Genomic DNA, 12,906 nt, shown 5'->3' on the forward strand with positions numbered 1-12,906 from the left:
CCACCCCCGCTGCTGGCCCCCGGGCCGCACAAGGTCCCCGACGGCAAGGCCGGAGCCACGCGCCGGTCCCTGGACGACCTGTCGGCGCCGCCCCACCACCGCAGCATCCCCAACGGCCTGCACGGTAAGGGCGGCACCGGCCGGGCAGCGCGGTTCTCCCGGGCCGCAGCCCCTTCCCCTGGCTGGGGCCTGTGCCGGGTCCGGGAGTGGTGAGAGGAGGGAGTTCCCGGCCACTCTGTTCTTGGCTGGGAACGGCCGCCGCTCCGGACCCCTCCTCCAGCTGGCATCGGATCTTGGCTGGGGGATCCCGCACCCACCCGCGGTGGGGCTTTGGGTGGTGGTGGCCCGGTCCAGCTCAGAATCCGCAGCTGGCACGTGTCCAGAAAAGTTTCTGGCCTGCGGAATTGTGCGTATGCGCGTCCGGCACTGCGGCACTGCTGGGGGCGCCTCTTTCCAGTCTGGAAATCCTTGCTCGGCAGCAGGAAGCTCTTCGTGGAAAAAAATGAAAGGCCCCTTGAGCGCAAGTGAATTTCCCTTCTTATTTGGAGCAACAGGCGCCTTCCCAAACCCAAGCAGCGCCCACGTGGGTGCTGTGGCTGGAATTCCGCCTTTGCCGCTTCTGTGCCGTGCGGAGCACAGGCAGCCTCGCTACGACTCCGAGGCAGCTGGCCCAGAGGACCTGGAGCTAAGAGCCTGCCTGGTCTCCTATAAGTTCTGCACTTCTGGTCGGGGGCTATGTACTTGAAATGGATCCTGGCTTTTCTCTTCCATGTGCCTCAGTTTCCTTATCTGTAATATGGAGATGATGATCCACGCCTCATGGGTTTGAGGTGGAGATAAAACCTCTGAAGGGATTTGTTAACTGTTGATCGCCTTACAGGAAGTGCTGTGGTCATCTGTGGCCAGGGTGTGGGCGGGAGGACTTTTGGCCGCAGGAAAGCTCAGGGACTGTCTTCTACACCTGTGTTACTGTTGGGTCCAGTTCAGAGGGTGCCCACAGATTGGGCATGTGGGAGCCCAGCAACCTGCTCCCTGTGCCAGCCCTCTGCTCAGTCACTCTCCTCCCTGCCTGGCCCGTGGATGCGGTGCCTCCCTGTTCTTCCACATTTTTGGTGGCTTGGCTCCCAGTTTTGGGTGGCAATTGTGACCGCTTGAACTATTTGCCTGAAGGTGGAGAATAAACAGCCCTTTCTGGTTCCCTGTAAAGCCTTTCCTAATTCAGAGAAAATGTATCTAGGCCATAAATAACTGCCCTTCCCCAGAGTGACAGCCTGAGCTGGGGAGGAATGCTTTCTCTTTGGTTTGGTGGCCAAGTGGCCTCTGCAGGCGAGTTGGGGTGGGAGCTATACCTGTGGAGGTGGGGTGACGTTGCAGCATAGTTTTTCCTTTATTTACCATCCTGAGTGTGAGTTAGGGCAGGACTGGGTTTGGAGGGATATTTTGTTACTGATTGGTAATCTATGACTACAGCTCAGGTTTCTCTTTGTAACTCTGTATCCATCCCACTTCCCACCACAGGCTGCTTAAGGCCAGTGGGAATGGCTCAAAGTTAAGTGGTTTAGTTTGTTGGGGATGCACCCTGCTGTTTAGAGCACTGCGGCCTCTTTGGCCTCCACTTCCTGGGGGATTTGGGAGGGTCCGTTATCTGGGCCTCAGTTTCCCCAAGTGCAGCACAAAGGAGCAGATTGCTGCAGTCCTCTGGCTGGGAAATGAACTATTTATAATTTTCAGCTGCGTCATCAATGACACTTGGCGAGCGTGATTCTCTGCAGGACACTGGGTTCTGTCAGGTTTTGGACAGGGAGACGCTGCCCTGTCTGGCTCAGTGTTTCAGTTGCCGCAGTGAATAATGCAGGAGGACTGGACTGGACCTGAGGTTTTCCACCCCACTTGGAGGGTGGGGGTTGAGGTGTAGGGTTTCCCACAGAATCCATGCTCTCCCAAGTCCACTTGGAACAGGACTGCTGCAAATTTTGTGGCAGCAAATATTTGCTTTGGGGCGAAATGAAAATTCAGCACTATTATCACAAATTTCAGTTACAGTTAGGATTGTCCTTGTTTAGTTTTGTCTCTTAAAGTCATGTGTGGCCTTGAGATGTTTTCCCGCCAGTATGAATAGAATGCCTGGAAGCAAGGAATGGCCAGTCTCTTAGAAACTAGGCTTTTCTGTTTTGGGACCTGGAGCTTTAAGTTGAGTTGAAGATTGTGCCTGAGCTGAGAGGGATAATGTAGCTTCCATCCCTCCATCCAGGTGGTGGCAAAAGTGGAGTCAGATCCTGGGCCTTGTGCCTAATGAACGTGGCCTCAGTCCATCCTCATGGGAAGCCTGGGGAGGTAATGTTATCCTCATTTCACAGACAGGCAGGTGGACGCTCAGAGAGGTTCTGAGCCTTGCCTGGGAAGGCAGCTGACCTTGCAAGTGTCCGTCCTGGGAGGGATGTCCACTGGGGTCAACTACTGCTCAGGCCATGGGCTCGCTTGCGTCCCTGGCCTGTTGTCATTTTTGCCATTACTATTAACAGGGAACATTGGTGACTCCGTATTCTTGATTCCTGACCCAGGTTTGCCCTCTTTCTCGCTTGCTGGGAAGTGTCACTTCCTTATCAGTGACCACTGAGGAGATGGTTGATAACCCCATCACTAGTGTCAGGCTGTCTTGAGTTTGAATCTCAGCTTCTCCATTTATCTTGGGCAAGTTCTTTCGCTTTCTGAGCCTCTCTGCTCCTCTTCTGTAAAGTGGGGTAGAACCCAAAGAGCCCCTTTATCCACACAGTGTCAGGTAGGTCAGTATCTACACACAGTAGGTCTCAAGTTGTTAGAATCCTTAGGCACTTGCCAAACAGGCTTCTGTTTTCTCTTCAAAGTTGTTCGCTGTTTAGACAGCTCCCTTGTATGTTTGCGAGCGAGCCGCACGTGAGGCTGCACCTGCTGAGGAGCGGGGGAACACGTTCCTGCAGTCCCCTCGGGGGGTTGCGTGCAGCCCTGGAAGGGCTCAAGTGGCCGTGGTGGGAGGGGGCCCATCTGTATTCAAGGCGGTTCTTGGTGAAGGCCGGGCCGGCGGCTCTGTGAATGCATATGCAAATAGACCTTTCTCCTTGGCTGTTTTTGGTGGAAGTTTGGGCGGGGCTTACTGAAGTCTGGACTAGGGTGCTCATTGCTCCAATCTGGTGTGGCACCTTGAGGCAGGTGAACCCCAAACACCAGAAAATCAGGTTTTCCCCCTTGAACTGATGTGATTTTCAAACAAAAGAAGTTTCAGCTCTTTCTCCACCTGCCCCTCCCCCATTCCTTGTGGCCCTTTGCACCCCTCCTCCTTGCCCCCAGGCATGTCCTTCTCTCACCCTCAATCCCCACTCCCTTCCCGTGAATGGGGCCTGTTTACTTTTTAAAGTTTGGATTAAATTTTTGAGCTTCTCAAAACGAGATGGGTTTGTTCTCTTGCTTGTGTTTTTGTTGGTTTCAAAGGGAGGATGAAGCGGGGGTGGTCTGGGCTTTAAAAAAAAAAAAGAGCACGCTGGCCCTGAATAGGTCTTTTCTGTGCGGCTTCCCTGCTCAGCTAATAAGGCGCTTTTCCTAAACCCAGCCAGGCCCGAGAGCAAAGGTCAGTGCAGACAATGCGGCGGGTTAGATAAGCCTTTCCTCCTCCCTCCCCAACCCAAGCTCGAGGGATCCATCAGTGGCCTTAGAGTGCTGGGTCCCCAGGGCCACCCACGAGAGGAGAGGAGGGCTGGCCCTGAGGAGCTCACAGGCAGGTGACCCAAGGAAGGGCCAGGGTGTGCCTAGCACTTCACAGTTTACTACAAGGAGTTTCCCTGTCCCAACTCCATTCAGTGCAGAGCTTCCAAATGGTCCTGGGAGGAAGGTCTCAGCACCTCTGTATCACAGATGGGGAAACTGAGGCTTAGAGAAGTGCGGTGGCTTGCTCCGGGTCCCACGGGGCTGGTTGGGGGACCTGTGTTAGAGGTCTGAGCCTGTTGCCCTGGGCCTGCTGCGCAGGGAGCTCCAGGGGCAGCTGTTTGCATGACAAAGGTATGGCCCCCTCTCCCTGGGATGCCAGACCCGGAGTCTAATCCCTGCTGTCCTGTTCCCCTGCATGAAGCAGCGCAGCCTGTGAGGGGTTTCCTTTCCCAGTTCTTGTTTTTTTTTCCTCACTTCTCTGCACCAGGCTGGCTGCCCACTGCAGTGGTGGCCCTGCCAGACTTCTCAACCAAACACAAACTTGTTTTAATATTGTCCCGGGATCACAGGATGTGCAAGAAAATCAACTGTTGCTCATAATCTGTTTTCCACCTGTGGGGATTTCGTTGCCTTCATTTGCACAGAGTTGAAAGTCTAGGACCTCAGGCAAGTTCCTGAACCCCTAGGTCTCTATTTTCTCATCTGTAAAGTGGAAAAACATTACCAACCTGTGGGTTGAGGGAAGAATGAGCGAGCGTGTAGACTTTGCAGTGTAGCTAATTCCTCTTCTGCCAGCTGGAACACTTTGCATTGGGCATGCTTGGGGGCAGCGTAGGCTTCTGGTCAGTGCCGTGGGATTTCAGAGCTGAGAGGTAGCTAATTCCCATCTCCCTGGTGTGTGATGATGAGGGGACCCCAGTGGCATCCCAAACAGCTTGAGGACAGAGGAACAAGCTCATCTGCTAAAGGGATGGGATACTCTTTTGATCATAAAAAGTCAGGAATCATCCCCCTCTTCTAAGCACGCGCCCAGAACTGGTCACTGTCACACGTTTTCCGCAGCTGTTCCTTGCCCCACAGGCAAAGAGTTCTGTGCAGATCTGGAGCTGGGTCACCTAGGGAAGGATGCCTGCTCTCAAGCAAGTTGCCTCCAACCTCCAGCTCTCCGGGGAGCAGGGCAGAACGATCAGGAATTTATTGATTCACCTGTAAGTGTTCTTGGGTTTGCCCGTATATGCTGTTTAAACAGAGGTGTGGAGCGTCATTTAACTCAAGCAGAGGCCACGGCCCTGGGAAATAAGTGAGGGCCTGTCCCCTTCCTTCTTCCTGACTCCTCAATGGCCGGAGACATCCTGCTGTTTCCTCACTTCTAAGATGGGCATTTCCCCGTCTCCCTTGTGGTGTGGGGTGTGTCTTAGAATCCGTGTGTGTATTTGCTGTAGGCTCTTCCCTCCACACTCTGGAGAGCTCAGTTAGGTAGACTGTGCATCTGTGGCCGACGGTGTCTCAGGATGGAGGAAATGCCATGCCTGGGAGAGCCGGAGACCCCTGAGCAAGCTGCACACAAGGGGACTTGGAAGGGAAGGGGACCCGCCCCAGGGTTGGCCACACGGGGTTGGCGCTGGAGCCCCCCATCTCTGTCATGCTATTGCTGTCTGACTATCTGTGAGCTTGTGAGGCTGGGCCCTGGTCCCCTTGACTCTAGCCTTGACAGAGTGGCAGTTTCCAAAGATGTCTTTTGGGTGGAACCAAATGTGTGCCTGGCACCATGCTAAGAAGAGCTACTACTGCACTTTATCTCCCTTGCTTTCCATAATAGTTGGGATCCCTGTTTTGGCTGAGGATGGGGACCGTGTTCGGATGGGGACAGGCCCAGAAGCTCCCATCTGCTGGCCCTGGAGCCTGTGCTGGCCAGCACCTGCCCTCCTGGAGTGATTATTCAGCGTGCCCCTTTCCCTCCTGGAAGTACCTGAGTTTGGCCCACAACCTCTTTGGGTGTGCTGGGAGCTCAGAGGAGGGGCGCCTGGAACTGGGAGCAGAGATGGGCCCCGGGGGTGAGAAGGTTAGTGGAAGTGAAGAGAGCAGGTGGGAAGAGATGCGTAGCAGGAGCAGCAGCTGGAGCAAAGGCACATCTTGGGACAGGGGTGACGGGTGAGTGGGGGCCTTGGGACCAGGGCTCGGTAGTGGGCAGGGCCGGGGCAAGTGGGCTCTGTGAAGCTCCTCTCGCTGCCCCTGAAGGGGGCTCTTCCTCTGGTTGTGGGTAATTCTGGCTGTGGCCTTTTCTGCTGGCCTTTTCCGAGCGGATCCAGAGTTATCTATTAGGGGTCCACATGGAAACCAGAACCTTTCCATAGCCTGTCCCCTCTCTTTCCCCTTGCTCCTCACTTTATAATACACGGATAAATCATCTGCTAGGCCTGAGTGTGGCCCTGGTGGCCGACCTGCTCCCCACATCTGGGGGTCGTGGGGACCCAGTTGTGCTGCCCACCACGGTTCTGTAGATTGGACAATGCAGACAGAACAAACGACTTCAGCGCACCTCTCACTCAACCGTGTGCAAGTTTCTTCCTGTCTCCGGGCCCTCATTTTCCCATCTGTAAAATGGGGGGCTGGGGTGAGTGGGCTGAGGGTCCCAGAGACCCTAGCCTCCTGCACAGACAGAGCCACAAGCAAAGCGCTGCCTCCCTTGCCCTTCCTGCCTCTCACATTTGGGTCCTGCGAGCCAGCTGTGTTTTGTATTTCTGGAGATTCTCTCCCTACACCCTGAAGGGGTTTGTCTCTTGCCTGGTGGTTGGTCTTCCCCTTATGGGAGGTCTCAGGAATGACCATGGGGTGGTGGGGAGGGTGTGGCTGCTCTGGGGCCTTGAGACGGTGACTGGCTGCAGCTGAGACTCCCGCCTGGGCCAGCCTCTCCCCTGCAGGGCCCGGGTGGAATTACCTGCCTGCCCTGTCTGATTGCTCTGCTTGAAGACCAGGTGATGGGTTTAGTGCCAGAGGAGAGTATTGAGCCCTGATGCCAGGTGTGGGTTTGCTGGGGAAAAGGCTGCCTGTCCCTGGACTTGAGGTACTTCCATTTGCTGGCTTGTCTGTCCCCCAGTTGTAACTTTCTTGAGGGCAGAGCCCAGTCTTCCTGGCACATAGTAGGTGTTCATTCAGTGGTTGGAGTGTGGAACGGGGAGCCCTCGGAGGCACTGGATGAGGTGCTCCCCCATCTTGTTTTTTAAACTGGATCATGGTCAAGCCACTTCGGTCACCTGCCTTTCTGTTTTCACATGCTACACTTAGCACCAGGTGGCCTTTAGCTACTTAACAAAAAAACATTGAACCTCCCCTAGAGGGTGGTGACTTGCACAACCCCACCTTCCCTAGTTCCCCGCAATCCATAATATAATTACTAACGAATATGCCTGTTTGCTTTGATCGGCGGTTCCTAACCATGGCTGCATATTAAATATCATTTGGGGAACTTTAAAAAATACCAGTGCCTGCACCCGACCCCGAATATGGGTCCAATTGTTCCTGGTGGCACCAGGGATTGTAAAGGCTCCTGGGGGGTCAGCCAGAGCTGTCCTGGGAAGATCTGGGAGATAATCTGCAGGGCCTGCAGGGGCCACCCAAGCTGGAGATGGTCCCTGTCAGCAGGTCAGTGGAGGGGGGTGACGAGGATGCTCCCCCATGTGGGCATCACAGAGCTCGGCTGGGCAGGGTTGTGAGGCCAATGTCAGTCCACGTTAGCAGTGAGGGAGAAACGGGTCTGTTTGTGTTGCGCCTTGCTGGCCTGTGCTGCACAGATGCCCAGGAAGATGGCTCTGGTGTGCCCAGCAGGGGCTGCCTGGTGGCCATAGGAAGCCTGCTCAGAGCCCTGGGCAGGCGTTGCTCTGGACGCAGCCTGGCGTGCACCCTGCCCCCTGCCCCAACAGCTCTAATCGGCTGCCAGGCATCACCATGGAGGCAGCTACCTTCACCATCCCCATTGTGAGGTGCTGGGCTACCCCAGATGGGGTGGGGGCCTTTTAAGACTGTTTTCAAGGGGACAGATGCAGGCAGGGCCAGTGGCAGTGAAACGACAGCTACGGAGAAGAGTTGACCCATTTCCAAAAATAGACCATCCACTGTCAGGGGAAGCATCTCTTTGTCTTCCCAAACCTGGCTTTCGGTAGGCTCCCAGGTGGTAAGGCAAGAAGGAGGCCCGCTCTTGTCTAGGAGTCAGAGGCTCCAGCGAGCGCCCTGCTCCCCGCCCGCCACAAGGGCCCGATTGTGTGCGGGCCCTGAATGCACCAGCCTGTCACCGCGTGCAGCACCGGCTCGGCTCCCTAATGAGCCCGCTCTGGGAGTGGCCCATTGTGGAGGGTTCCGGCCACGCTGCCTGTGCCAAGGCTCCATTTCCTGGCTGCTTAAGATCGCTCAGTAGCTGGTGGGACAATGGGAAGCTCCCCCGACCCCGTCCTCTCTCCTTTTTCTGTGTTTTCCACTTCGTCTAGATGGTGCACACACCGCTCTGGTGCTGGGACAGAAAGTGAAGCAGCGAGTTTCTCCCTCTTTCAGCACCTTCTGTCTTGGCTGGCAGAGGAGGGCTCCCCTCCTCCCCCCTAGGCCCAGCCCCCCTTGCCTTGGCCCTGCCCCTCCTGAGGGACCTCTGTCCCCATTGTCTCCTGTCTCTTGTTCCTTTCGAATCTCTCCCCTTGCCTCCTTCCCTGCAAATGGGCTCATGTTTCCTGGACCAAAACAATAAAACAAAACCTGCCCCCTCTGCCATCCTGCCCCCCGCTGACTTTCTCCCTTATCACTGAAGGCAGTTTCTCCCAGCGCCCACACCCTCCCATGCGCGTCTCCTTGACCCTGGGAAAGGAAGCTCTGGCTCAGTCCAGTGGCCTCTTCTTGTCCTGACCTCTCAATGGCATTCGATGCCTCCCAGCTTGTCTTCTAGAAGAGGGTGGTGTGTAGTCACTTTCGACCCTTTCTCCAGCCCCTCCTGTCTGTGGTGGGACACATTGCCCCAAGGCTGCACCCCAAGTCTTGCTCTTGGTCTTGAGGCTCATGTTTTCAGTTTGCTCCTGACCACCATCCTGTTGGCCCTGTGCCCTTTGTCACCTGTGTTGCTGCACCCTCTGCCTCACCAATGGCCACCCCTGCTTCAAGGTTTCCTGGCTCTCACCCTGAGCTCTATGCTAGCCGTGTGGGGCTGCTTCAATTCAATTCAATTGCAATTAAGTAACGTGGAACATTTCAGTGTGTCAGTCATGCTGGCCACCTTGCACGTGGTTGGTACCTTGTTGACAGTGATAAAAGGAGTGTTCCATCATCAAGAGAGTTCTGTGGGGCAGTGCGGGTCTAGACAGTTTTTCCCTGGGTTGTGCCACTCCCACTTGTCCACAGAAGGAAGCTTGGACATCCTCATATGGTGTCAGGGATTCCTGCCACCTGCTGCCAGCCTCAGTGACTCTCCCATTCTGGCCCTGGAGTTCTGGCCGACTTGCCCTGCAGGCGCATTGCAGGCCCTTACAGGAATCGCCCTTTCCTGCCTCCTGTGTCTGCTGAAATCCCACCCTTTCTCTGAGGCTTAGGCAGCTCTTGGAGGTAGACAGGCCACAGGATGTGCTGAGCGGATGAGGAACTGTAGCTCTTGTCCACTCGGCTTCTGTGGGGGCCTCAGCAGCCCTGAGCTGGGCTCTTGGCAGATGCCCTGCAGTGGTGGCTGGTGGCCATGAGCTGTGGGGTGTATGTGGGTCCACATGTCTGTGCAGGAAACTCAAGCCCTGGGAGGGCCGCACTGCTCCAGGGTTCTCCCCGGCAGAGCCCAGCCAACGGGTTTCCAGCCATCAGCTCCTTATTCTCAAAATGAGGCCAAGGCAGCTGCAGGATCAGAAAACAAAGAAAATGGCTTTTAAACTGGGGTGGTGGGAGAATGGACACAGGCCAGTGCAGCCTCCCCTCCCTCCCCTCCTGGAGAGGCTGCAGACCTGCCCTGACCATGTCCTTAAAGGCTTTGAGCACGGCCACTGTCCAGCCCTCTGTGCCGTAGATACCCTGTGGTGGCGGCTGTGGTGGGCAAGTGGGCAGGTGCCTCTCGGGGTTAAATGAGCCGCCTGGGTCCAGCTGTGGGCCATTACTCCAGATGGTCTCTGGCGGATGAGGCCATTATGCTCCACACCTGGGGCCCTGGCCCTGGGCTTGCCCCCCAGCCCCCCAGTGCAGCCTCATTGTGCCCTTGCCAGCTGAGCCCACTGGTGGGTGTGTGTGTGGGGGCAGTCAGGGTGACATTGGTGTGATCATAGTGGCATAGCACAGAGAGAGACTGGACCTGGAGTCAGGCAGACCCCCACCCTGTTCCCTGTGAGGACCTGGGTGGGCACTGGCTTCATCCATAAAAAGGGGCTAATAGTTCAGGCTTCCCTGACTTTGTGGGTTGGGAGGTTCACATGAAAGCCCCTTCTAAACCACCTCATTCTGGAAACGCAGTGTATGGCTAGGGCCATTTTCAGGATCCTGCTGACGTAGCCAATTGTAGGTGATAGAGTTTGGATGTGTTGTCCCCACCAATACTCATGTGGCTATCTGATCCCCAGTGTGGCAGTGCTGGAAGCTGATTGAGTCATGGGGGTGGATCCCTCATGAATGGATTAATGCTCTCCCTAGGTGGGGGGATTGAGTGAGTTCTCGCTCTATTAGTTCCTGCAAGAGCTGGTTGTTTAAAAGACCCTGGCACCTCCCCTCTCTCTCTCTTGCTTCCTCTCGTCATGTGATCTGCTTGTACCCGCTGGTTGCCCTCCTGCTTTCCACCATGAGTAGAAGTAGCCTGAGGCTTGTGCCAGATGTAGCTGCCCCAGAATCGTAAGCCAAATAAACTTCTTTTCTTTATAAATTACCCAGTCTCGGGGCCGGCCCGGTGGCGCACTGGAGAGTGCGCGGCTTGGGAGTGTGGCGGCGCTCCCACCGAGGGTTTGGATCCCATGTGGAGCCCGGTGCCCGCTCACTGGCTGAGTGCGGTGCGGGCGCAACACCGAGGGTTGCGATCCCGTTACCGGTCAGTAAAAAAGACAAAAAGGAAAAATAAATAAATAAATAAATAAACTACCCAGTCTCAGGTAATTCTGTTATAGCAACACAAAACAGACTGATACAGTAGGGCTAGGCAATTCATAACTACAGCCAAAGTGTTTCATTATTTTAGTTTACACTGTTTTCCATTTGTATTGTCAGGACTAGGGGTTAGGGCCCACAGGCCCTTCAAACCTGTTGTACAGACTGGGTCACCAGATCGCTTACATGCAGGTCCATGCTAGGTAATTGGGAAAGATCCCAGGATCCATTGGCAGACGACACGAGCTCAGTCCTCAGCTTCCTCAGCAAAGGCGGCGGTGGCGGCTTACAGCAGATCCAGCAGCAGATCCAGCAGCCGCAGCAGTGGCCTCCCTATGGTCCTCCCTGGGGTTATCCCAGGAGCGGGGGACACCAGGGATCAGAGCCATTTGTCCTTTATATTTAAGTCTGATAACTCAGGACACCTGGGTGCACATATGCAATTACATTAGAAAACCAAGGAACACCTGGGTGCATGTGCATAGTTACATCAAATGCTCGGCAAGATGCCAGATCCCCCGAGGGACCCTGACCATTTTCCTATATTTTCCCTAATGCAGTGACATGGTGGTGGGGACAGCCATGGCAGATAGGGAGATCCCTGATGTCAGTGGCCCTGGAGGCCCCTGACACCCCTTCCCACCCATCATGCCCCCATTCTTCTGCTGTCGCCCTCTCCTGAGGGCATTTCTGGCCTAGCTGGCCCCATGGGCTGAGGTTTCCTTGAGCCTGCCACTGACACTGCCCGCCCACTGCAGCCTTTGCCCAAAGGAATTCCTCCTGCTGATGGGGAGCAGCTCCAGGAGTGTGGCCAGGAGCCCCTCGGGATGCTGCCTGCCCACACGCTGGTGTCCCCACCCTGGAGGGTGGTCCCTGAGCCTGGTGCCTCTTTGATCTGCAGGGCCCCTAATCCCTTCCCTTTGAGTTAAGAGCTTGTCCCCTGTGAGTGCTGGCCTGGTTGTGGGCAACGTGATCTGCTCCGAAGTGTGTGGAGCTGAAATGTTGTGGGAAACCCTGGATGAAAAGACCCCTTGTTTTTGGTGCAACCCAAACTCTCTGAGCAGGAGGAGGCAGAGGGGAAGTGGCTGTCTCACTGGGTCCACAAATGTTCCATGGGCAGGTCACCTGAGCTCTCAGGACCCCTGCGGCACAGGCGGGGGCACTGGAGCCTCCTGGCCTGTTCTTTATTTTGGGGGTGGTGACAGAAGAGAGATGCCTGGGCCAGCTCAGGGCCGCATCTGGCCTAGGCAGACCTTGCTGCTCTTCAAGCCAGTGGTCAGCAGCCTCTGCAGCCCGTCAGCTGTGCGTCCCCAGTGGATTCCTTTACTGGGGCATGTGGCAGGCTTCAGGGAACCCCGGAACCCCAGAAATGACTGTGCACTTGTGCATTTTTGCTGGGATGTGACCCGTACATAACAGGCTTAATCAGAGCCTGAGAGTGGTCCATGGCTCAGGAAAGATGAAGAACCCCAGTAGGATGGTCAGTGAGGTTCCTTCCTGAAGCCTTTAAAAAAGCAAACTAAATAAACGTAATACATGCTCACGGTCAGGAAACCCCACACAGAACACAAAGGCAGAAAGTAGAATAAAATCTCAAGGTCTTCTGTGGTACCCGGGCACCCTGGACATCTTGAGTCCTGGCTGTGCCTGTTGTCTGGCAGCTGTGGACTGTAAGCTCCCCCTGCCCAGCCTGTCCTCAGAGGTCACCCTTCGACACATTGCTTGTGCTTCTTTCCTGAAGTTTTTATTTATATGAGAGTTTTTGGGTTGGGTAGATGTTTTCATGCAAATCTCTGTTTCCTGGACTTCTTTCTCCTGATTTTTTTTTTTTTAGTGTCTCCATCTCTCTCAAATTTCCTTGGGCCTCAGTTTACCCATCTGTGAGATGAGGCAGTTAGACCAGATTCATGGTGCTCAGAGACTCCTGAGAAGCCCAGGTCATCGCTGGTAATCAGCCTTGCCCAGGACCTGCTCCTGGCCTAGCCTCTTTTCCCCATCTAGCTGAACCAGTACCTCTTGGTTTATTGGTATTTTGTTTTTTTTGTTTTTGTTTTGACATTCCTGCTGCTTTGGAGTTTAAGGACCCACAGTGGCCCAGTTTCTAACCTTAGGCCCTCACCTTCTCACCTTCCAAGTGCTTATCTGGGT

At 55.1% G+C, this 12,906-nt stretch overlaps 1 protein-coding gene across 1 annotated transcript in view; it reads left to right on the top strand.

Moving 5' to 3' along the window:
• Positions 1–48: 48 nt before the first annotated feature.
• The window catches only part of CCDC85C (coiled-coil domain containing 85C), a gene marked incomplete at its 5' end in the record, with an annotated part of 86,964 nt that continues 74,106 nt past the window's right edge, over positions 49–12,906 (top strand). Inside the window, one exon of the mRNA XM_008583447.1 lies at positions 49–124. Coding sequence (XP_008581669.1) covers positions 49–124 — 76 coding nt within the window. The remainder of the gene's footprint in view (positions 125–12,906) is intronic.

The sequence above is a fragment of the Galeopterus variegatus genome, unplaced genomic scaffold (assembly GCF_000696425.1).
Source record: "Galeopterus variegatus unplaced genomic scaffold, G_variegatus-3.0.2 Scaffold2916, whole genome shotgun sequence".
Taxonomy (NCBI): domain Eukaryota; kingdom Metazoa; phylum Chordata; class Mammalia; order Dermoptera; family Cynocephalidae; genus Galeopterus; species Galeopterus variegatus.